This window comes from Salmo trutta, chromosome 31, assembly GCF_901001165.1.
Source record: "Salmo trutta chromosome 31, fSalTru1.1, whole genome shotgun sequence".
In the NCBI taxonomy this organism is placed as follows: Eukaryota; Metazoa; Chordata; class Actinopteri; order Salmoniformes; family Salmonidae; genus Salmo; species Salmo trutta.
This window is the reverse complement of record NC_042987.1, coordinates 18,185,029-18,212,203: the sequence shown is the minus strand read 5'-3', so window position 1 is coordinate 18,212,203 and position 27,175 is coordinate 18,185,029. Positions and strand designations below refer to the sequence as shown.

Below are 27,175 nucleotides of genomic sequence, written 5' to 3'. Positions count from 1 at the left end.
GTTATTTTTCCATATTTTCTCATTGTTTCTGTGATCATTTTTTTTTTTTTATTCAATGAAATTCTTTAAGAATCCTGTGTAGTATTTTTGTATTTTCATACTTTGTGCAAGGCAATTGATAAGCATTAAACGCATACACTTTCACCAGATGTATGGTGTTTCCTCTGACGCAAAATGTTTTTTTTTGTGGATGGGTATAATTTGTATGTATAAAATAGTAATATTTAAAATGACTAAATCAGGTAATTTTGTATAGATTTATTTCAATTTGCATCGGGCCACTTCTGGGGAGATTCTGGTAAGATGCCGGCAAAGTCGGCTGAATTCTGGTAGATGGAAACAGCCCGATGTACTTGGGCTGATTCTGGGCAGTCATTCATTTTGATTCTTGTTAACCAAAACTATAGTTGGTTAACAAGAAATTTGTGGAGTGGTTGAAAAACGAGTTTTAATGACTCCAACCTAAGTGTATGTAAACTTCCGACTTCAAATGTATAAACAATAGCCTAAATGTAGACTCATTTTGCTGGAGGGCAATGAGTAGACTTGGGATCTTTACCCCATGGCCCTTTCCCATATGGGTTTCCATTGCAATTCCACTGTTTTGGTCGAGTTCGATTGACCTCTTTACCACATCTATTGCGAGTGTACCTGTGACTTTAACAGTGAAATTGGCAGGGTTAGAGGTTCTAAGTTCTATTCATTCTATTTCTATGTGTGCTGCTGCTGCATTGTTGGGGGTGTTTGTTGCCTAGGAAACCGAAGACTCGTTTGTTTGTTTCAGCAAGGAGCAACAAAGTTTCATCACTTTGTTAAGAGTCCATGTTATGGCCGAAACAGACTCAACCGCACGAATGCCCAGCCATCCCATCTACAGTCGGCTGTTCGTTCCACACAACAACGTTCCTTTTTTTAACGGTTATATCCGTTGTTCATGACGGTCTTCATCCATAACCGTCAGTTACATGGATATACGGTAATTGTGCCAGCCCTAACTTAATCAATTATTTAATCGCATTATTATGTGAGTTGAGTAGACTTCAAAAGGACGAGAACATGAACTGATGTGTTAAAGTGTGTTTACTCAACACACTCTGCTTGAGTCAGCCGAATTTGAACAAGCTTGTTGAGTAAAATTACAAATTAATGTTTGCTCAAAACAACTGAAAACCATGCCCATCATTATCATATTTCCCAGCATGCTCTCTTGCAGGTAGATTTTTCATTATTGTTTGTTTCAATACCTGTTTTTGCATGTAATTTGTTTGGTTGATTAACCTTATGCTACACAAACATAAATGATGTACATTTTTCTTTACTAATCCAATCTGTTAGTAGTTGGACTTATTGCACTCGGTACTGAAATGGCTGTTTAAGTTGATATGATTTAAGTAGTTTCATTAATAAATCTTCCTTGCCCTGGCAGTCATTCTGGATGCAGGTTGTGGGTGATTAAATAGTTCCAATTGATTGTTATCCTCTCTCTGCCTAGATTCCAATAGGAATTACACATTACTTTGCAAGCCAACATAACGTGACTTGCAGGCTTGATGTGGCCTGTAAACCAGTAGTTTCAGACCACCATGTTAGGGTGTAACTAGGCCCTTAAAGAAAGGCCTGATGATATATGTAAGGTATTGCCATAAATAATTAGATTTTAAAGATAATATATTCACTTAGGCAGTAAAACCATTGAATACAACAACCATGACTCTGTCGCTAAGAAATACAGTCATGGGTGGTAACTACAATTCACTTAAAAGGCAAGGCACTCTGGGAAATATGCAAATAAGGTAAAATTAGGGCTGCACCATATATCGGTAAGCATATCGGAATCGGACGATATTAGCTAAAAATGCCAACATCGGCATCGGCCCGATGTCTAATTTAACGACGATGTGCAAAACCGATGTCAATGCTGATGTGCATACCTATATAACATAGGTAGATGACGTAATGACACCACGGAAAAATATAGCGCTACACGTGCAACACAGCATTCCTAACCCAGTCCACAATGTCTGCTGTGTGGATCGAGCAGTCAACAAGTCGAGCAGTCATTTGAAAGAGTAAGAACATTTCAGCAAGACAACTCAAAGGCAAAATCCATTAACGCCAAGATAATGGAATTTATTGCCTTTGACAATCAACCATTCTCTGTAGTGGATAATGTTGGCTTTCGCAGACTGGTCGAGCACCTCGAGCCCTGGTACACACTACCAAGTAGGCGCTATTTTTCAGATGTTGCCCTACCGGAGTTACACAGTATTGTTGAAACTCACATCCATGAGCTACTTGCTATGGGCATCACAGCTATTAGCTTAACGACTGACATTTGGACCAGAGATGTCAGCACCATGAGCATGCTGAGTCTGACAGCACAGTTAGTCGATGAGGATTCGTACTGATGAAAGCCGCATTGCATGCTCAAGAATGTGCTGGTTCTCATACTGCTGCTGCCATTTCAATGGCATTTGAGAACATGTTTGAAACTTGGAAACATGAACACAAACCTAGCTCCATTCGGACAACTGATTCGAGAAATCAGCTCGTCAACTGCGTCTGCATCAGACATGATACCATCTGTCATGGCATTGAAACACCTGCTGTGAACAAGCGATTTGGTGGCATTCTCTCTGAGCCTCTTTACTGGGTCGCCACCATGCTCGATTCTAGGTACAAGGACCGCTACTTCGATGCAGACAAAAAAACAGGGTTTACGTGAAATATTAGACACAGCTGAGCTGGACAAGATGGAAATGGACACAGTGACAGTGTGCACCGTGGAATAGAGGCCACAGACAGACAGAGCTGAAACTTCACTGCTTGACATGTATGATGAAATCCTGGTTGAGAATGAAACGACTGAACATATGAACAACGACACAGCACAGCAAGTAAGTGAAAAATCTAGGTTTTGATGATGTTTTACTGGTAATGGGGACATACAGTGGAGGAAAAAAGTATTTGATCCCCTGCTGATTTTGTACGTTTGCCCACTGACAAAGAAAGGATCAGTCTATAATTTTAATGGTAGGTTTATTTGAACAGTGAGAGACGGAATAACAACAAAAATATCCAGAAAATCGCATGTCAAAAAATGTTATAAATTGATTTGCATTTTTATGAGGGAAATAAGTATTTGACCCCCTCTCAATCAGAAAGATTTCTGGCTCCCAGGTGTCTTTTATACAGGTAACGAGCTGAGATCAGGAGCACACTCTTAAAGGGAGTGCTCCTAACCACAGCTTGTTACCTGTAAAAAAGACACCTGTCCACAGAAGCAGTCAATCAATCAGATTCCAAACTCTCCACCATGGCCAAGACCAAAGAGCTCTCCAAGGATGTCAGAGACAAGATCGTAGACCTACACAAAGCTGGAATGGGCTACAAGACCATCGCCAAGCAGCTTGGTGAGAAGGTGACAACATTTGGTGCGATAATACGCAAATGGAAGAAACAAAATAACTGTCAATATCCCTCGGCCTGGGGTTCCATGCAAGATCTCACCTCGTGGAGTTGCAATGATCATGAGAACGGTGAGGAATCAGCCCAGAACTACACGGGAGGATCTTGTCAATGATCTCAAGGCAGCTGGGACCATAGTCACCAAGAAAACAATTGGTAACACACTACGCCCTGAAGGACTGAAATCTTGCAGCGCCCGCAAGGTCCCCCTGCTCAAGAATACATATATATGCACATCTGAAGTTTGCCAATGAACATCTGAATGACTCAAAGGACAACTGGTGAAAGCGTTGTGGTCAGATGAGACCAAAATGGAGCTCTTTGACATCAACTCAACTCGCCGTGTTTGGAGGAGGAGGAATGCTGCCTATGACCCCAAGAACACCATCTCCACCGTCAAACATGGAGGTGGAAACATTATGCTTTGGGGGTGTTTTTCTGTTAAGGGGACAGGACAACTTCACCGCGTCAAAGGGACGATGGACGGGGCCATGTACCGTCAAATATTGGGTGAGAACCTCCTTCCCTCAGCCAGGGCATTGAAAATGGGTCGTGGATGGGTATTCCAGCATGACAATGACCCAAAACACACAGCCAAGGCAACAAAGGAGTGGCTCAAGATGAAGCACATTAAGGTCCTGGAGTGGCCTAGCCAGTCTCCAGACCTTAATCCCATAGAAAATCTGTGGAGGGAGCTGAAGGTTCGAGTTGCCAAACGTCAGCCTCGAAACCTTAATGACTCGGAGAAGATCTGCAAAGAGGAGTGGGACAAAATCCCTCCTGAGATGTGTGCAAACCTGGTGGCCAACTACAAGAAACGTCTGACCTCTGTGATTGCCAACAAGGGTTTTGCCACCAAGTACTAAGTCATGTTTTGCAGAGGGGTCAAATACTTATTTCCCTCATTAAAATGCAAATCATTTTATAACATTTTTGACATGCATTTTTCTGGATTTTTTTGTTGTTATTCTGTCTCTCACTGTTCAAATAAACCTACCATTAAAATTATAGACTGATAATTTCTTTGTAAGTGGGCAAACGTACAAAATCAGCAGGGGATCAAATACTTTTTCCCCCCACTGTACGTAAATGCCAACAAAATAACTTTTTGGTCAGTGTGTGAGTGCATTTCAACTATTTAACTATACTAGAATGCTTAAAAGGCTGCTAAAATGTTCAATATCGGTTATCGGTATCGGATGTTTTGGCAAGGAAAATATCGGATATCGAAATCGGCCAAAAATGTCATATCGGTGCATCCCTAGATTGAATATATTCTCAAATTGAACTGTATGTTCACTCAACATAAAATTCTATGTTGGTTCAGCTATATGCCCAAATGTTGAGCAAACTCACAATCCTATTGCAGCTTGATGCATTACAGTTTTTTACAGTGTGTATTCATGTCAGAGAGACCTGGCTCTATCAGTGGGAAATGTTTTTGAGATTACAGCATCTGACTCTTTCTCTCTCTTTCTTTCTCTCTGCTGATGAGTGTAAACAGAGTGGCAGATGTTGAGCGACTAATGCCCAATCAAACTCTGCTTTCCGCATTACACTCCGCAGAGGGGTACAACAGAGGGGGTAAATTTGGCTGCTCCGGCAAAGCTCATACATGCTTTTTAAATCTCCCTTATACAACCCCAGTCCTATAGTCCACAAGTCCACATCATCCCAACATTTAACAATAGTTTTGGGGTTGATTTATGGTTAGAAAGCATCTGGATCTGTTGATAGCTGTATCAGGCTTCTGAAACACCACCGATCATCTCTGGCTAATGGCTGCTCGTTCCCATTCCTCCATGACATCAACCTAAAACGTATCAACCTCTGCAGTCCTCTGGGGCTTGGATGGGCAAGAATGGACTCTATAAACCCATCTGTCAGGATGAAAGGCCGATGGCACCAAATAACACTCTATTCCATATATAGTGCACAACATTTGACGAGAGCCCTAGTCAAAAGTTGTGCACTATTTATGGAATAGTATTCCATTTGGGATGCACCCAGTTCTCCATTGTCAGCTCGGAGCAGGAGAAACAGGTTCTCCCTTCCATCCTGTGCAGACATGTCACCCTGATGGAGATTAATGACTTCCCAACTGTCCCTGTTCCCCTCATCCCCGAACAGAGGGGGAAAGGGAGAGGAAGAGAAGAAGGGGAGCAGACAGACCATATGCCCACAGCAGCACAGTATCCTAGCAACACCTCCCCGCTCAACCTCCTTATCCTGATTTTGGTAGTACCCTCTCCAGGACTGACCCAGTCAAATTTGTTCTACATTATTACAACAAACACCTGCCCTTAGACAAGACCACCTGGTTCACAGTACTCCTTAGACGACCCCATCCGTGGTGTTTGGACTGGCCCGGGGGACTTCTTCCTGTCTCCCACCCTCCAATCACCTGCCTCTAACTCCCTCATGATGGGTCTTCCAGGTGCTCTCATCCATCCTCTACCCCTCCTCCTACTGTAAAAGCCAAAACAAAGGTAGTAATTAGAAGTGATATCATCTTTTGCACATCTATCACGCCAGTGTTTAATGACCATACTGTAATAATTTCGCCACTATGGCCTATTTATTGCCTCACCCCCCTTAACCTACCTCATTTGTACACACTGTATATAGACTTTCTCTATTGTATTATTGACTGTATGTTTGTTTATTCCATGTATAACTCTGTGTTGTTTGTGTCACACTGCTTTGCTTTATCTTGGCCAGGTCGCAGTTGTAAATGAGAACTTGTTCTCAACGGGCCTACCTGGTTAAATAAAGGTGAAATAAAAAATTAAATTAAAAGAAGTGAGAGTGGAGTTCAGTGTCTTATATAAATTTTGTGAACCAGACTTTAAAAAATCATAGGCCTATGTTAAGCTTAACCCATTTCTGTTGCAATTGTGTTAACTGTAGGCCTGGACAAGCTGTGTGACCTGTGTTGTATTTTAGCAGAGTACATTTTGGCCAGACTCCCCTCCACCCCCTCAGCTAGACCACTCCCTGAGGTTAAGTGTGTCAATTCAGAAGGAAGTTGGCAGTCGTCTGCCATCCAGGGCACCACTATCCAATCGCTCATTATTTACTGAAAGTCCCACAAATAAACACAGGTGTACCTCATCCACACGTGGGTGGACACAGGGCCCAAACATTATGTCTACTGTATGTGGCACTGTCTGTCTGTCTCGCTCAGAGACCTTATTATCCAATCAAAATAAAGGCCCTTTTAACCAGCTGCAATTACTCTCGCCACAAAAGACAGGAAATAGTGAATTTATCCAGGTGAAAAAAGGAGGACAAAAAAGGCACAAAGACAGGAAAGGACAACACAACACAAACTTAAGAGCTATACAGGGACCAAGGTGAATCTGGAGGAGTTGGGGTATGTGGGAGAGTAATGATCATGACAGAATGTGAGCCATCCCAACCCAGATGGATTACAAACAATTGAGACCTTGTTATAGTTTTTGTTTTGGGGAAAGTATATATTCGGCACATGCACCGGTGATTTCAGACTCAACAACGGCCAGTGACCCATACCTATTTAGAGCTTTGAGACTGTCTCCAAAATAACAGGAAGCATGCGAGTGGCTGATGGACATGTTTTCCACACCACGCTCATGTGTCTAAATGTCACTAGGTTAATTAACTTCCCACTTCTCTCTGTTTTTAGAGGAGAGGAAAACATCAACATGCAGATTGAATTACCTCAGAGTAAGACACACAATGGCACAATGTTCCCTACTTATGGCTGGTGACACTATACTACCTCTGTTAGTTAATATTCCACATTCATTCCAATACCTTTTAGAACATTCAGTATCTACCTTTGACCTGCAGGGGAACACTAACCCGGTTTGGAATATACAGTATGGTGATCTTTATAGACACCTATATTGCTCAGTATATACAGTGTATTCGTAAAGTATTCAGACCCCTTGACGTTTTCCACATTTTGTTACATTACAGCCTTATTGTAAAATTGATTAAATAGATTTTTTTCCTCTTCAATCTACACACAATACCCCATAATGCCAAAGAAAAAACAGGTTTTTAGGAAATTTTGCAAATATATTAAAAATTAAAAACTGAAATATCATATTTACATTGGTATTTTGACCCTTTACTCAGTATTATGTTGAAGCACCCTTGGCATGTTGTGTTAGCTAATCCAAGGTTATCATTTTAAAAGGCTAATTGATCATTAGAAAACCCTTTTGCAATTATGTATGCAATTTGTAAGTCGCTCTGGATAAGAGCGTCTGCTAAATGACGTAAATGTAAATGTAAAATGTAAATGCAATGTTAGCACAGCTGAAAACTGTTCTTATAAAAGAAGCAATAAAACTGGCCTTATTTAGACTAGTTGAGTATCTGGAGCATCAGCATTTGTGGGTTCGATTACAGGCTCAAAACACCAGTCTCAACGTCAACAGTGAAGAGGCGACTCCGGGATGCTGGCCTTCTAGGCAGAGTTACAAAGAAAAAGCCATATCTCAGACTGGCCAATAAAAAGAAAAGATTAAGATGGGCAAAAGAAGACAGACACTGGACAGAGGAACTCTGCCTAGAAGGCCAGCATCCCGGAGTCACATCTTCACTGTTGATGTTGAGACTGGTGTTTTGTGGGTACTATTTAATGAAGCTTCCAGTTGAGGACTTGTGAGGCGTCTGTTTCTCAAACTAGACACTCTTAATGTACTTGTCCTCTTGCTCAGTTGTGCACCGGGGCCTCCCATTCCTCTTTCTATTCTGGTTAGAGACTGTTTGTGTTGTTCTGTAAAGGGAGTAGTTCACAGCGTTGTATGAGATCCTCAGTTTCTTGGCAATTTCTCGCATGGAATAACCTTCATTTCTCAGAACAAGAATAGACTGACGAGTTTCAGAAGAAATGTCTTTGCTTCTTGCCATTTTGAGCATGTAATCGAACCCACAAATGCTGATGCTCCAGATGCTCTAGTCTAAAGGCCAGTTTTATTGCTTCTTTAATCAGGACAACAGTTTTCATCTGTGTTAACATAATTGCAAAAGGGTTTTCTAATGATCAATTAGCCTTTTAAAATGATAAACTTGGATTAGCTAACACAACGTGCCATTGGAACACAGGAGTGATGGTTGCTGATAATGGGCCTCTGTACGACTATGTAGATATTCCATAAAAAATCTGCCATTTCCAGCTACAATAGTCATTTCCAATATTAAGAATGTCTACACTGTATTTCTGATCAATTTTATGTTATTTTAATGGACAAAAAATGTGTTTTTCTTTAAAAAAAACAAGGACATTTCAAAGTGACCCCAAACTTTTGAATGGTAGTGTATATAGCATTCTGTTGGTGGCAAGAATTTTATATAATAATTTCAATTGAAAAACTCTATGTGTTGAATCAAGTGTTTTTTGTACCAGTTCATAAACCATGTACCATGGAATCGCTACATCGAAAATCTCTTCCCATTTATTTTGCAACCTGTATGGTGTAGCTGTCAACATTTTTGTCCTCAAACGAAACTGGTATTTTTTTATATTTATGCCAATTCCTTTCAGCCAATTTGTATCTTTAATATATGGCAGGCAAACAAGTTCTCTACCTTCTCCCTTTTCCACTTGCCTCCTCCATTTTTGTGCTAATGCTGTAATCAGTTGGTTGTAATTTTGGATTGAGCAGATATTCCCATATATTTTCGATAGCTGCATATGTGACATAACTCCTCCGTTTATTTTCATTGAATATATCATTCATAAATATATTTAAATTTTTAAATGTTTTATTAATCAGTATATTTGAGTTTAACCATAACATTTGTTGTAATATTTGTTCTATCTTTTCTGCAGGAGAAAACTGAAATTGTAACCAGCTTTGTATGGCTTGTTTAAGAAAGGGTGATTCTTAAAAATATATATATTTTTAATTATTTAGGCGGAAATGAGAAGCTGTAATCTGTATAAAGGCAAAAAAAACATTATTGAACAAAGGATGAGCCTTAATAATCTACTGGAGAACATTTTGGGTTTAAGTATAACTTATGTATGAGTGAAGCTTTTAGTGAGAGGTTTAAAGCTTTAATATTTCATAATTTTAGCCCCCCAAACTCATATTCATTATATAAATAGGCACGTTTAATTTTGTCTGGCTTAACATTCCAAATAAAATGAAATATTTATGCTCATATGATTTAAAAAACAAGTCTTCTGAAGTAGGCAATGCCATTAGTAAGTAAGTAAACTGTGATAGGAGCAAAGAGTTAATCAATCTGATTTTTCCATAAATAGACAAGTATTTACTCTTCATGGTTGCAGAATCTTATCTATTTTTGTTCATTTATAAGTTCATTTATATTTTTTGAGATGTGAATACCAAGTATGTCTACTTCACCATCCGCCCATTTTATTGGTAAAACTACAAGGTAGTGTAAACACTGTATTTTTTAACAATCCAATATGTAATATGGTACACTTGTCATAATTAGGTTTTAGTCCAGAGAGGCTAGAAAAGTGGTCAAGATCTTCAATGAGACTGTACAGGGATCCAGATTGCAGACTTAAGAAAAAACTTGAGTCATCGGCATACATTGACACTTTTGTTTTTATCCCCTGGATTTCTAACCCCTTGATGTTCTTCGTTGATCTAATTTTAATAGCTAATATTTCAATGGTCATAATAAATAAATATGTAGACAACGGACAGCCTTGTTTTACTCCTCTTAAAAGCTCAATACTTTCTGAGAAGTAACCATTATTTACTATTTTACATCTGGGGTTGCTGTACATAACTTTAACCCATTGTATAAGAGATTCACCAAAATTAAAGTAAACCAGGCATTTATATATAAATTCTAGTCATACTTTATCAAATGCATTTTCAAAATCTGCTATGAAGACCAGGGGTGGTATCTTTGATGTTTCATAATGTTCAATTGTTTCAAGTAATTGTCGTATATTATCTCCAATATATCGTCCATGTAAAAAAACCTGTCTGATCTGGATGAACAATATCTTGTAAAACCTGTTTTATTCTATGTGCTATGCATTTCACCAGGATTTTCGCATCACAACATTGAAGTGTAAGAGGCCTCCAGTTTTTTAAATGGACTGGATCTTTATACTTACCACCTGGGTCCTGTTTTAGTAGTAATGAAATCAGAATTTGTTGTTGAGTACCTAAACGTCTACCATTTTTATAGGAGTAAATAAAACGTGCTAATAATGGATATTTGAGTACATCAAAAAAGGTCTGATTATACCTCTACTGGTATACCATCAAGCCCTGATGATTTTCCAGACTGAAAAAAAGTCAATTTTACATTATTATTATTATTATTAGGAAATAAATCCTTAAAGTTAACATCATTCAGTGGAAATGGAGGAGAATGAAAAGAAAGCATGCTTAAACTATTTTGCTTCCTCTTTCAAAATGTAATTTGGTGAATCATGGATGACTCCATCATTTGTAACGAGTTTCTGTAAATTCTTTTTGATAGCAAATCTATGTTGAAGATTCAATATACACTGCTCAAAAAAATAAAGGGAACACTTAAACAACACAATGTAACTCCAAGTCAATCACACTTCTGTGAAATCAAACTGTCCACTTAGGAAGCAACACTGATTGACAATAAATTTCACATGCTGTTGTGCAAATGGAATAGACAACAGGTGTAAATTATAGGCAATTAGCAAGACACCCCCAATAAAGGAGTGGTTCGGCAGGTGGTGACCACAGACCACTTCTCAGTTCTTATGCTTCCTGGCTGATGTTTTGGTCACTTTTGAATGCTGGCGGGGCTTTCACTCTAGTGGTAGCATGAGACGGAGTCTACAACCCACACAAGTGGCTCAGGTAGTGCAGCTCATCCAGGATGGCACATCAATGCGAGCTGTGACAAGAAGGTTTGCTGTGTCTGTCAGCGTAGTGTCCAGAGCATGGAGGCGCTACCAGGAGACAGGCCAGTACATCAGGAGACGTGGAGGAGGCCGTAGGAGGGCAACAACCCAGCAGCAGGACCGCTACCTCCGCCTTTGTGCAAGGAGGAGCAGGAGGAGCACTGCCAGAGCCCTGCAAAATGACCTCCAGCAGGCCACAAATGTGCATGTGTCTGCTCAAATGGTCAGAAATAGACTCCATGAGGGTGGTATGAGGGCCCGATGTCCACAGGTGGGGGTTGTGCTTACAGCCCAACAGGACGTTTGGCATTTGCCAGAGAACACCAAGATTGGCAAATTCGCCACTGGCGCCCTGTGCTCTTCACAGATGAAGCAAGTTCACACTGAGCACATGTGACAGACGTGACAGAGTCTGGAGACGCCGTGGAGAACGTTCTGCTGCCTGCAACATCCTCCAGCATGACCGGTTTGGCGGTGGGTCAGTCATGGTGTGGGGTGGCATTTCTTTGGGGGGCCGCACAGCCCTCCATGTGCTCGCCAGAGGTAGCCTGACTGCCATTAGGTACCGAGATGAGATCCTCAGACCCCTTGTGAGACCATATGCTGGTGCGGTTGGCCCTGGGTTCCTCCTAATGCAAGACAATGCTAGACCTCATGTGGCTGGAGTGTGTCAGCAGTTCCTGCAAGAGGAAGGCATTGATGCTATGGACTGGCCCGCCCGTTCCCCAGACCTGAATCCAACTGAGCACATCTGGGACATCATGTCTCGCTCCATCCACCAACGCCACATTGCACCACAGACTGTCCATGAGTTGGCGGATGCTTTAGTCCAGGTCTGGGAGGAGATCCCTCAGGAGACCATCCGCCACCTCATCAGGAGCATACCCAGGCGTTGTAGGGAGGTCATACAGGCACGTGGAGGCCACACACACTACTGAGCCTCATTTTGACTTGTTTTAAGGACATTACATCAAAGTTGGATCAGCATGTAGAGTGGTTTTCCACTTTAATTTTGAGTGTGACTCCAAATCCAGACCTCCATGGGTTGATAAATTTGATTTCCATTGATTATTTTTGTGTAATTTTGTTGTCAGCACATTCAACTATGTAAAGGAAAAAGTATTTAATAAGATTATTCCATTCATTCAGATCTAGGATGTGTTATTTTAGTGTTCGCTTTATTTTTTTGAGCAGTATATATATATATATTTTTTAATTTTTCACAATTTTCCATCCAATTCGCTTTATTTTTGTAATACATTACACTTGATCATTCTTGAATAAGTACCTCCATTTCTTTTTGTTTTTCCTCTAATTTATTTTGTGCCTCTATAGTAGTTTTCCATTACCATTACCTGCGCTGTTACTTCTCCTATTTCCTTTATTAGTCTAATCTCTTTAGACCTAAACTGCTTATGTTTTAATGATGAGTATTGTATTGAATGGCCTCTAAAAGTACATTTAAAAATAAGAGGATCTGCTGTACCTATGTTGTGCAAAAAAAGTCAATTATTTAATCAATAGGCTTCGATTACATTTTCAATATCCCCGTCCACGTGGACATTCTGTAAGAGTTATATATATGGAGGTCAATTAGATGGTGGTCCGATGCTATTCGGTCTCCTATTAATACTTTTCAAACTTTTGATGCCAGCAAGAATGAGACTAGGAAGTAGTCAAGATGACTCGCTTGATTAAGCCTTCTCCATGTATATCTCACTAGGTCAGGGTTTTTCAGCCTCCATATATCCACTAGTTCTAATGTATCCATGATCTTCCTGATCTCCTTAAGTGCTTGAGGGTGACAGTTTGTGGTGTGATTTTCTTTACGATCCATTGAGCTACTTAAAACCGTATTATAATCTCCTACCATAATAATAGATTAATTCGTTGCTTGTGAGCTCAATAGATTATTATATATATTTAGGAAGAAGTGTGGATCATCATTATTTGGCCCATATAATTCATTAGCCAGATCTGTTTTTGATCCAATAGCATATTTAAAATAATCCATCTTCCTTGCGGATCTGTTTGCACAGTTTGCACAATCAGTTCAAAATACGTATTAATTAGTATAATCACTCCTTTTGAATTTCTTTGCCCATGACAAAAATATATTTCTCCCTCCGAGTCCTTTTCCCACCCTACCTCATCTATATTCGTAGAATGAGTTTCCTGTAAACAATAGATATTATATTCTTTCTCTTTTAGCCAGGTAAAAATCTATCTTCTTTTGTTATGATCTGCTAAGCCATTGCAATTATACCTGGCTATATTTATTTCCCCACTTACCATAATGGTACCAAAGTTTCAACTATACTTACCACAACCAGTGTTTGTAAACTTACCATTAAAAAGCACCATGATGATTAAGTGTCCATATAGCTGTACCATAATATTTGCACTGTTAAGCATACTGTAGCTGCAACTTTGTAAACCTCCAATTGTCCTAATATTTCACCCACTAAAACCTTCCCCCATATCTGGGTCTGTTGTCACTAAGACCATCTCCCTGACTCATGACGCACATTTACATCCTAAGGTAAGGCCTTGGCTGCCAATTGGTGTAAGCCAGATGGAAATAACGTAAATATCCTAAATATCTACTAGGGTGCTTTTTAAGAGAACTAACCAAATAACATGGATAACAGTCAGAAATTATTTTATAGTAACAATAATAGATAATATTAATAGAAATAACCACAGAAAAATCGTATAAATGCATGCTCATATTTAGAGAGTCCTAGCAAGGCTATATGCATGTCAGCCCAGCCTGCTCAGTTCATTGGATTCAATTGTTCGAAATGTTTTGAAAAAATGAAAAGAAAACTACCTATATCCATCGCAAGACCAGTTCTTAATGTCCATCACATGCGAGACATATTTCATGTAGTCCTCATTATATGCTGTTTTATTCCTACAAAAAAGGAAGAGGGAAAAAGGAACATTAATTCTAACGGCCGCTAATGGCTGCAAGTAAAAATGTGTCTTAGGCATCACACTACCCATAAAGGAATACCCAAGTTTAACTTACAATAAACTCTGACACAGCCATGGCACGATAGCCAAGAATACATGCAGTACTGACAATCCAGAGCAAGTAAACCTGGAAAACCAACCCTCTCTCCACCCATACACATTTTGTATTTTGCTCTAACACCTTGGCTGTTTTTTTACAGCTAGGCCAATATCATTATGATCAAGAATATAAAAGGTAGCATAAATAGCTTATATATAGAAATATATAATATACCTCTCACTTAGAGAAGAGCTTCCAGTGATGGAAAAAGTACCCAATTGTCATACTTGAGTAAAAGTAAAGATACCTTAATAGAAAATGACTCAAGTAAAAGTGAAAGTCACCCAGTAAAATACTACTTGAGTAAAAGTCTAAAAGTATTTGGTTTTAAATATACTTAAGTAACAAAAGTAAATGTAATCGCTAAAATGTAATTAAGTATTAAAAGTAAAAGTATAAATCATTTCAAATTCCTTTACTAAGCAAACCAGATGGCACCATTTTCTTATTTTTTTGAATTTCCGGATAGCCAGGGGCACACTCCAACATTCAGACATAATTTACAAACGAAGCATGTGTGTTTAGTGAGTCCACCAGATCAGAGGCAGTAGGGATGACCAGGGATGTTCTGTTGATAAGTGCGTGTATTGGACAATTTTCCTGTCCTGCTAAGCATTGAAATGTAACAAGTCAGGGAAAATGTATGGAGTAAAAATAACAATATTTTCTTAAGGAATATAGTGAAGTAAAAGTAAAAGTTGTCAAAAATATAAATAGTAAAGCAAAGTACAGATACCCCCAAAAAACTACTTAAGTAGTACTATACAGTATTTTTACTTATGTACTTTACACCACTAAGTGCTTCCATAAGCCAGTTATTGTGTTAGTTCTACCGTTAACTTTAATCAGTTTATCCCCGTGTTAACCAGCCCGCCACACACTAATAGAGACAACAACCCTGTTGACAATACCTAATCCATTTGACGGTGTGTATCGGAACAATAATAATCCTTTACATTTTTTATATTGAGATACATTTTTTCAATGTAAAGGGTAATAACACCAAATATTTGAGGATCGTATAGGCCTACTCCAATAGAGAACCTATGCAGGTTTTTAATTCTATAATCCTTTATCCTAGCCCTACATTAGATCTATTCATATTTACTATAAAGTTTCATTTTGAAAGGTAATTGTTCCAATTCACAGCCTCGAGTCTTCTTGGGTATGACACTACAAGCTTGGCACACCTGCATTTGGGGAGTTTATTCCATTCTTCTCTGTAGATCCTCTCAAACTCTGTCAGGTTAGATGGGGAGCGTCACTGCACAGCTATTTTCAGGTTTCTCCAGAGATGTTCGATTGGGTTAAAGTATGGGCTCTGGCAAGGCCACTGAAGGACATTCAGAGACTTGTCCCGAAGCCACTCCTGCGTTGTCTTGGCTGTGTGCTTAGGGTCGTTGTCCTGTTGGAAGATGAACCTTCGCCCCAGTCTGAGGTCCTGAGTGCTCTGGAGCAGGTTTTCAATAAGAATCTCGCTGTACTTTGCTCCGTTCATCTTTCTCTCGATCCTGACTAGTCTCCCAGTCCCTGCCACTGAAAAACATCTCCACAGCATGATGCTGCCACCACCATACCTCACCGTAGATATGGTGCCAGGTTTCCTCCAGACGTGATGCTTGGCATTCAGGCTAAAGAGTTCAATCTTGGATTCATCAGACCTGAAAGTCCTTTAGTTGCCCTTTGGAAAACTCCAAGCGGGCTGTCATGTGCCTTTTACTGAGGTCTGGTTCCGTCTGGCCAATCTACCATGAAGGCCTGATTGGTGGAGTGCTGCAGAGATGGTTGTCCTTCTGGAAGCCCTGTCAGAGTGACCATTGGGTTCTTGGTCACCTCCCTGACCAAGGCCCTTCTCCCCCGATTGCTCAATTTGGCCGGGCTGCCAGCTCTAGGAAGAGTCTTGGTAGTTCCAAACTTCTTCTATTTAAGAATGATGGCGGCCACTGTGTTCTTGGTGACCTTCAATGCTGCAGACATTTTTTGGTACCCTTCCCCAGATCTGTGCCTTTACACAATCCTGTCTCGGAGCTCTACGGACAATTCCTTCGACCTCATGGCTTGGTTTTTGCTCTGACATGCACTGTCAACTGTGGGACCTTATATAGACAGGTGTGTGCCTTCCAAATCATGTCCAATCAATTGAATTTACCACAGGTGGACTCCAATCAAGTTGTAGAAACATCTCAAGGATGATCAATAGAAACAGGATGCACCTGAGCTCAATTTCAAGTCTCATAGAAAAGGGTTTGAATACTGATGTAAATAAGGTATTTCTGTTTTTGTTTTTTTACATTTGCAAAAATGTCTAAAAATCTGTTTTCACTTCGCTATTATGGGGTATCGTGTGTAGATTGATGAGGAAAATGTTTATTTAATAAACTTTAGAATAAGGTTTTATCGTAACACAATGTTGAAAAAGTCAAGGGGTCTGAATACTTTCCGAACGCACTGTACCTAAGATGTCTGAGAACACCACATAACATGAGCTGAATTACAACATATGGGAATTTCACCCCCTGAAAAGTAAAACTATTATGATAGTGTCTGTTTGCATTGTTCAAGTGTGTCAGCTGGATCTCTGCAACATTCTTAATTTAGCATGAACAGTATTTGTATTTATATTACATTTACAGAATTTCTGTGACATTTTTCTGTCATGACGTGAAGCTCACTCACTTCTCTATAGCCTCTGACGTCACATCAGAGACCACATTTTTTGGATGTGCAATTTTCGCCACTGATCACAAAGCCCTGGCAAAATGACCCAGAAAATTGTTTATATATACTTTCCCATAATCCTGAATTATCCATTTGATTAAAAGATTCCCTTCAGTTCCCATGGATATGGCACATGAAACCCCGTCGTCTCAACCTCAGTCTTGAAACATTACTGTTTATGCTGACCTACATACAAAAGTACATAGTTAGACTAGGATGTCGGGTATTAGGCTCCAGAGACCTCTCACACACAGACAGACATGGCAGGCACAGCCCGATCCACCATCCCATGCACAAATTTCAAGAGACCAAAGGACTCCAACTGAACCGAAATGCACTGAAGGGTGCACGTTACATGTTAAACATACAACCTGGCTCTAGTCTGTGGCCCTGTACTCCTGGGGGCCCCTCTCTCCTCTCTGCTTCTCTTTGATATGTGGCACAACCTGACACCTTCAGGGGCAGAGGAGACTCAAGGGGAAAGTTAAACGCTCCATCCTTTAGAGATGAAATGCTCCACATAAATCATTGATTAGCCTTCACCCCTCCCATACCCACCCCCATCTACCACCTTGCTTCCGGCTAGATAGCTGAAACGGTGCAAACGCATGTTATTTTATCATTAATAGCACTTCTGCCAATTAGGGACACATTTTTGGCAGTTTGGCCTTATAGATGTAGAGCTGTAGAGGACAGCAGTCGTAAAGGGGTGGCCACATTGTTCATCTTCAGAGGGGAAATAGTAGTAACAAAAGAAAAACAGAACAGAGGATGTTGTGTGGCTGGTAGTGGTGGATGTGCATACTCAGATATTTGGTGATAAATGCATTGTGTGTGTGTGTGTGTGTGTGTGTGTGTGTGTGTGTGTGTGTGTGTGTGTGTGTGTGTGTGTGTGTGTGTGTGTGTGTGTGCGTGCGTGCGTGTGTGTTTGGTGTGTGTTTGTGTGTTACTGTGGATCTAAATCAAGTATCCAAAATGTGTGAGTGCGTGTGTACAGTATAGATTTAGTATGGGGATCTCATAGTTTTTTGGTCATGTAGATCTCTGACAAGTGGTCTTCATCTCTTGTCCCGTCTCGCCCGGGGCTGGTAGCCTACACTATTAACTTGATGTCACCCTTTCCCCTGACGTGTGTCTGTTCTGCTCTGCCCTGCCATGGATGTGGAACTACACAGATATAATGGTCCTATCCTACTAGTGCCTCAGCCGCTCTGTGTGCAGTACAGACTGTTCTATGCTGATAGTGTGTCACAGACATCTATGTGTGAAAGCAGTATAGTGAATAACAGCAGTATAACAGGCATATAACCTAGGCTATAGGACAAAATAAACAAAATAACATTGAATTTGTTTTATTGTCACATACACCGGTTACGTGCAGTGAAACGTTTGGTTTTACCCCCCACCCTGGAACTACAAGGCATCTGCCACTGATGGCTACAGTCGACGGAGGCGGGTTTGAGCGTAGGGAGGTGTGACAGCGACGGTAATATTTCATTGGCCAGACATGCTAGACAAACAGCCAGAACATCAAATCAGGAAGACTAGTCAATTATGTCGTTCATATCCAGACGTTCCCTCCGCATCATGCGTAGGCTAATGTAAACTAAAGCAGTAGGTTACACATACCCATCCCCCGTTCTCCTGAATCCAGCTGAGCAGTGGTCCATTTAGATACTCTGTCATCCACACCGCGATGTGATCCACCTGCGACGTCATCTCCTTGTTCACGCATTCCACGCATATTGTGCCCCCGAACTCGAAGAAGGCGATAATCCGTCCCCAGTTAACCCCATCCCTGAACAGCTCGTCTATCACCTCTCTAAATCTCCTCTCAGCCGTGGAGGATGTGAGATACAGCTGGTGTGACATCTCTGCGAAGTCGGGCTGGTACAGTCTTTCGAGTTCGTCCCCGGCCTCACGCAAAACTCTGTGAATAGCTGCATGCGGGTCCGGTTGGGAGAGCCATTTGGAAAGACTAGGGACGCTGCCCGGGCCGGCGTTATTGGCCCCGTGGCACCGCCGTGCCAAACCCAGCCGAGGAGAAATCATCGACCCATTATTAGCGGCACCTTCCTCCTCCTCGGCATCCTCGAAATCCCACGCATATCCTCGTTTCAAGAGTTTGTGACAAATGTACTTTTCCACTATAAAGCGGTTGTCGTCGTTTGCCATTATGATTGCCACTGATGACCTCCAAAATCCTCGTTTTTAAGAATAATACATCATAATTGTAGATATGCACTGCATCGCACAATACATCAGATCAAACGAAAAGTGTATTTCTGAGAAAATGTTCTGGTCAAGTTTTTATGATAGCCGCCTACAATTGAACGGTGCAAAACGAAACACTGGAAAGGGAGCGATGTGCGTGGATTGAAAAACGGCCCCTTCACCCAACTAGGCTGAAACCGTGAAAAGTCCAAATATAAACCACGTCAGAATTTCCAAATGTTCCCAATTGTGCTCTCAAAACAAATATTCGAAGCGTTGGTCAAAAAGTGGCGACAGTTCCCTTCTCTGAATACTCCAAATCTAGACAGCCAGAAATACGGAAGAGATAAAAAATATTCTCCATATGCACATAATGTACACTACAAATACATGACCGAAAATCTACATATGAAGGTCAACGTCGCATGCATCCAGAATATGATACCGAAAACTATTCCAGCGGCGTTTCACGCATTCAGAGAGACGTTTTGAGTGAGGAATGTATCCCACAATTGCTGCCTGTTGTACACTCTTTGCTGCTGTGCTGGTGAGGTATTTCTTGTGTCAGGGGCGTTTCTAGGATTTGAAGACATTAGGGGCTTAGCCCAAAGCCAGTAGGGGGATCCGGGGGCATCCTACCCCGGTAAAAAAAAAAAAAGGAATTTCAAGAGCTAAATGCATGAATTTGGTGCACTTTGAGATGAACATTGAGACATTAGAACATTGAGAGATTAGATATTTTTCAAGTAACTTGCACTTTCCCTCCTGCCACAGCAGACACTGCCTGTACTTAATTACAGAAACTATGTGGGTCTCTCTACTGAGTCTCCCTACTGGAACATCCCCTGACTTTTTCCAAATTTTGAAGTTTAAAATTTAAGTTTAAAAGCCTGATTAAATTTAGATTTTGTGTCACAGGCCTACACACAATACCCCATAATGTCAATGTGGAATTATGTTTTTAGACATTTTTACAAATTAATTAAAAATGAAAAGCTGAAATATCTTGAGTCAATAAGTATTGAATGAAATCATCAACAGTATCCAGATCCATTGGATGTAGTGATCACAATATAGTAGCCATATCGAGTAAAACCAAAGTTCCAAAGGCTGGGCCTAATATAGTGTATAAGAGGTCATACAAGAGGTTTTGTAGTGATTCCTATGTTGTTGATGTAAATAATATTTGTTAGTCCGTGGTGTGTAATGAGGAGCAAACAGACATTGCACTTGACACATTTATGTAATTGCTTATCCCAGTTACTAATAAGCATGCACCCATTAAGAAAATGACTGTAAAAACTGTTAAATCCCTGTGGATTGATGAGGAATTGAAATATTGTAAAGGCAAAAGGAATGGCAAATAAGTCTGGCTGCACAACCAATTGACAAATTTACTGCAAATTGAGAAATCATGTGACTAAAAAGAAGAAGAAACTACACTATGAAACAAAGGTAAATTACATAAAGAATGATAGTAAAAAAGCTTTGGAGCACCTGCAATGACATTTTGGGAAAAAAGGCAAACTCAGCTCCATCATTCATTGAATCAGATGGTTCGTTCATCACAAAACCGACTGATATTGCCAACCTCAAGATTAGCACATTTAGGCATGACATGCCAGCAACAAACGCTGACACTACACATCCAAGTATACCTGACCAAATTATGAAAGACAAGAATTATAATTTTGAATTCCATAAAGTGAGTGTGGAAGAAGTGAAAAAGTATTGTTGTCTATCAACAATGACAATGCACCGTGTCTGACAACTTGGATGGCAAATTACTGAGGATAATAGCGGATGATATTGCCACTCCTATTTGTCATATCTTCAATTTAAGCTTACAAGAAAGTGTGTGCCCTCAGGGCTGGAGGGAAGCAAAAGTCATTCCTGCTTACTAAGAATAGTAAAGTCCCATTTACTGGCTCAAATAGCAGACCAATCAGCCTGTTACCAACCCATAGAACATTTTGTTTTTAAACTGTGTTTGGCCAGATAGAATGCTATTTTATAGTAAACAAATTGACAACAGACTTTCAACACACTTATAGGGAAGGACATTCAACAAGCACAGCACTTACACAAATTACTGAGAGAAATTGATAATGAAATGATTGTGGGGGCTGTTTTGTTACACTTCAGCTTTTGACATTACCGATCCTAGTCTGCTGCTGGAAAGTCTTTTGTGTTATAGCTTTACATCCCCTGCTATATTGTGGATAAAGAGTTACCTGTCTATCAGAACACAGAGGGAGTTCTTTATTGAAAGCCTCTCCAACATAATCCAGGTACAATCAGGAATTCCCCAGGGCAGCTGTCTTGGCCCATTACTTTTTTCAATCTTTACTAACGACATATCACTGGCTTTGAGTAAAGCCAGCGAGTCTATGCATGCAGATGACTCAACACTATACACGTCAGCTATTACAGCGACTGAAATGACTGCAACACTTAACAAAGATGTGCAGTTAGTTTCAGAATGGGTGGCAAGGAATAAGTTAGTCCTATATATTTCAAAAACTAAAAGCATTGTATTTGGGTCAAATCATTCACTAAACCCTAAACCTCAACTAAATCATGTAATAAATAATGTGTAAATTGACCAAATTGAGGTGACTAAACTGCTTGGAGTAACCCTGGATTATAAACTGTCATGGTCAAAACGTATTGATACAACAGTAGCTAAGATGGTGAGAAGTCTGTCCATAATAAAGTGCTGCTCTACCTTCTTAACAGCACTATCAACAAGGCAGGTCCTACAGGCTACTGTTCATTCGTGTGGTCAGGTGCCACAAAGAGGGACTTTGGAAAATTGCAATTGGCTCAGAACACTGCAGCACGGCTGGCCCTTGGAAATACACAGAGAGCAAACATTAATAATATGCATGTCAATCTCTCCTGGCTCAAAGTGGACATGTTGAAAGCACCGAGCTGTCTGTCTAGCACACAGCTCAGACACGCATACATACCCCACAAGATATGCCACCAGAGGTCTCTTCACAGTCCCCAAGTCCAGAACAGATTATGGGAGGCGCACAGCACTACATAGAGCCATGACTACATGGAACTCTATTCCACATCAGGTAACTTATGCAAGCAGTATAATCAGTTTTAAAAAACAGATGTGTTATAGATATGTGTTAGTGGAGTATGGGCCTGAGGGCACACACTTAGTGTGTTGTGAAATCTGTTATGAATGTATTGTAATGTTTTGAAAATTGTATATCGGCCTTAACATAATAAATACAAAAACAAATACAAAAGTATTGAACCCCTTTGTTATGGCAAGCTTAAATAGGTTCAGGAATAAAATGTGCTTAACAAGTCACAAAATAAGTTGCATGGACTCACTCTGTGGGGAATAATAGTGTTTAACATGGTTTTTGAATGATTACCTCATCTCTGTACCCGACACACATACAATTATCTATATGGTCCCTCAGTCAAGCAGGGAATTTCAAACACAGATTCAACCACAAAGACCAGGGAGTTTTTCCAATGCCTCTCAAAGAAGGGCACCTATTGGTAGATGAGTAAAAAAAATATTAAGTAGACATTGAATATCCCTTTGAGCATGGTGAAGTTATTAATTACACTTTGGATTGTGTATCAATATACCCAGTCACCACAAAGATACATGGTCTTGCCTAACTCAGTTGCTGGAGGGGAAGGAAATCGTTCAGAGATTTCACCATGAGTCCAATAGTGACTTTAAAACAGTTACAGAGTTTAATGGCTGTGATAGGAGAAAACTGAGGATGGATAAATGGCATTGTAGTCACTGCACAATACTAACCTAAATGACAGAGTGAAAAGAAGGAAGCATGTACTGTACAGAATAAAAATATTCCAAAACATGCATCCTGTTTGCAATAAGGCACTAAAGTAAAACTGCAAGAAATGTGGCAAAGAAATTCTGAATACAAAGCCTTAACTTTGAGGCAAATCCAACCACTCTTCATATTTTCAAGCATGGTGGTGGCTGAATCCTGCTATGGGTATGCTTGTCATCAGCAAGGATTATGGAGTTTTTTTTCATGATAAAATGGAATGGAGCTAAGCACAGGCAAGGCAAAATCCTAGAGGAAAACCTGGTTCAGTCTACTCTCTGCCAGACACTGAGAGATGAATTCACCTTTCAGCAGGAAAATAACCTAAAACACAAGGCCAAATCTACACTGGAGTTGGTTACCAAGAAGACAGTGAATGTTCCTGAGTGGCTGAGTTACAGTTTTCACTTAAATCTGCTTCAAAATGGTTGTCTAGTAATCAACAACCAATTTGACAGAGCTTGGATAATTTTTTTAAGAATAATGTGCAAATATTGTATAATCCAGGTGTGCAAAGCTCTTAGAGATTTATCCAGAAATATTCAAAGCTGTAATCGCTGCCAAATGTTATTTTAACATGTTGTACACTCAGTGTATTTCTGGCATAAAAATGTCTCTGTAAAACGTTACTTCATAGCTCTAGTGATGTGTGGTCATGACACTCATATCAGACTGAAACGTCCCCCCCCCCCCCCGGTTTGTTTAAAAAAATGTTGGTTACTACATGATTCCATATGTGTTATTTCACAGTTTTGATGTCTTCACTATTATTCTACAATGTAGAAAATAGTAAAAATAAAGAAAAACCCTTGAATGAGTAGGTGTTCTAAAACTTTTGACCGGTTGTGTGTACAATAGCTACTGGCTGCCCAGGCTGTTCTGTTCCCCTCATGGAAGATGAATGTCCACTACTCAAACAGGATATGTAAAACCTCACATTCACCCACAGTACACACAGTAGCCCCCCAATAGCCACCCGGCTGCACACACCCACTGTACATCAAAACTGAACCACTCCGTAATAGTACGGAGTGGTACAAAACATCCACTCCACTTCTGTAAACACAGGATTGATCAACTGTAACCATAGGTTGTGTATGTATCTAGGCTGTGCAACCCTCGGCAACTGAATAATGTAAGCTCATAATCCAAACAAAGCAAACACAGATACACAAATACATTTTTTACATTTTGGTCATTTAGCACAGTGGTTCTCAAACTGTGGGGCGTGCCCCTGGGGTTGGCGGGGGTGGGTGGAGGTCCCAACTAGTCCATGTCAGCTAATGTTTTTTAGCCCATAGATTTTGTGGTTTGAGTCAACTCAAATATCACATGAATTCACATTAGACATGGCAAAATGTCAAGAATTGAAAAGTTAGTTTTAAAACTACAAAAATGTTCTCTGCACCCCATTACAAAATGTGTAGAATTGCAGGAAATATGCTTTAAACCTGAAGATCTCCGTCAACAAGAGGGGTGTGAACAGTTGGTGTCATGAACAGTGCTTGTGGCCATAGAAATAGACATGGAGTGTGCACACGCACAGGGGTGGTGCGGAATGTTCCCCAATGCTGGAGGGGGGGGGGGGGCCTGAGTGAAAAGGTTTGGGAACCCTTGATTTACAGTCAGTGCATTCAACTAAGTATACTTATACATATGGTATAGGTTAGGTTCCATACCAGTGCAATAACAAAGCCTAAAAGCTTTCAAAAGAGGCCTATGTGTTCAGTAGCCTACTGAGTGCAGGAAAAATAAACATTTAACCTAAAACAGAGAACTAGATGGGCATTGGAAGGAGGAAAAACCACACCTAGAACTAAAACAGGACACATTGTGAAAGAAAAGAGAAAAGATAAGAGAAAATGACATATTCCAAAGTTATTTATTTTGTTTTATTATGAAAGAAAATAAGACAAAGCAACATTGTTCCACTCCTTACATTTTTATTTTCAATGGCACACAAGGTGAAATTCTTACCCGTTTGGCAAAAACAAAACAGAACAAAACACAACCAATAAAATGGGAACGGAAGCGGAATGCATCATGATAATATTCAGTAGTACTGCACTTATAAACTCTATATAATCTTTTAAATATCTCTGGACGACACCAACGAATGGGAAAACTCGGTTGTAGTGTTTTAACATATTGTGAGCATAGGCTTAATTTGCATAGCTTAAGTGTTAAAACAAAATAGCTTTTTCCATGAACTACATATTATACCAAATGTCTATCAACTACAACATGAATGTGTTGCTAAAAGCAAAAAAAATGTACAGATGATAAAATGACAGGTAGACACCCAAACTTTGCTGGACAGTGACAGTATACCTTGAACCAATGTCAAATGAGAACCTCAGAGTTGAATCAAGCATTCACTTCGACATTTTGGGTTTGAGTAAGGCCTTTTTGTAAAAAAACTAAACTGGAATTGACAACAACAAAAAACCACGGTAAAACAGTTGGCATTTTCATAGAAAAATCATATCAAATTAACTGGTAAACCACAAGAGGCTTAAGTCAAGTTTCTTTCTGTGGATGAATTTGATTATTTTAGCATTAACATCTGTAGTTCTCTCTTAAGGCTTGGAATGGGTCCCCACAATTGTAGTGCTTGACTGCATTACAAACTATTTCTAGGATAGAACAGAGAAGCAACATCAAACAAAAATAAATCTCAAATAGTTGCATTGTACTTATAGAAATTGTCTCTTAATACATTTTGGCATTCAAATAATGGTGGATTTTCAAAAAATGATGTATATTTTCTGATTTGTAGCGTATTGTTTGTATTAAAGTTAAGTACATTCTCCCCACAGTTGATCGATGGAAGGAAGACTTGCATGAGGACTTCAGGAGGGATCTGTGAATACTTACCGAGACAAATAACAATCAGATAGGAACGTATAGGATAACGTCCACAGTGACTGTGCATGAAATGTCAACTTAGATAACACAATAGCACACAGCTCCTCTATGAGCTTGCCAGTCCCTCTTCATCTCTTGGCCCCTATATAAAATACAGTTCTGGCGCCCTCTCTAGGCCTAAGGGGACTTTGCTCGAACCTGCGAGTCACACCCCACGCCTTGTCCTGACACCATCCCATCAATCTTAAGGAGGCAAAATATGTACACAGATCACACATACAAAGACCCTCAACCTCAAACAGGAAAGAGTGGATCAGTCTGTCATCAGCTGTTAGTGGATTTGTTCTTCTACTACATCGTATGACTGTCCCATGCCGACCTTTTACGTGCTGCTTCTACCTCAGGTAAAAAACACACAAATAAGATGACGTGAAAGTGACAGGCAAATAAGAGGAATACATTACAGAGGAGGTTTTTCTTTTTCCCCCAACCACCACCAGTGTCTAATGGCTTTTCTCTCTCCCTGGAGTAGGCTTGGTCAGTGTAGTCATTCAAACACATTGTAACATAACACTGCATTAAAATCTCTCCCATCGGCTTCTTCACACAGCCCCTACATGCACGGCACACACAAATTCCTTTGTATTTCCACATACAATCTCTGTACCTGAAAATGCCTTGGATGTTCATTTCCGGAAAGCAAATTACATTTTTGCATTGCCCTCCCTCATTACTGTTTTTGTTTTATTTAACCTTCATTTAACTAGGCAAGTCAGTTAAGAACAAATTATTTTTTACAATGACGGCCTACCCCGGACGACGCTGGGCCAATTGTGTGCCGCCCTATGGGACTCCCAATCACGGCCAGATGTGAATCAGCCTGGATGCGAACCAGGGACTGTAGTGTCGCCTCTTGCACTGATGCGCAGTGCCTTAGACCGCTGCGCCACTCAGGATCCCAAAATGACTGTTAAGTAATGTAAAATCACCTCTAAGTTTAGTTAATGCATCCACAGCATGGGCCAAAACACCACACTACATAGACAGCACATGGAGGGGCACAGGTTAAAACAGAGTGAATATAGAGGAAAGAAGCCCTGCCTGCAAAAGAAAAAAAGC

The 27,175-nt window shown here is 40.2% G+C and overlaps 1 protein-coding gene across 2 annotated transcripts in view; it reads right to left on the bottom strand.

Moving 5' to 3' along the window:
• LOC115169669 (apoptosis regulator Bcl-2) overlaps positions 1-19,919 on the bottom strand; it is a 54,824-nt gene extending 34,905 nt beyond the window's left edge. The window contains exons 1-2 of one of the 2 annotated variants that reach the window (XM_029725530.1): positions 18,771-19,919; positions 4,942-5,937 (exon numbers count right to left, since the gene is read on the bottom strand). In XM_029725530.1, the coding sequence (XP_029581390.1) occupies positions 5,935-5,937; positions 18,771-19,316 (549 nt within the window). In that variant the 5' untranslated portion in view covers positions 19,317-19,919 and the 3' untranslated portion in view covers positions 4,942-5,934. Of the gene's footprint in view, positions 1-4,941; positions 5,938-18,770 lie in introns of those variants that run through there. The other variant, XM_029725529.1, reaches the window with a different exon arrangement.
• Between the last annotated feature and the right edge of the window lie 7,256 nt (positions 19,920-27,175).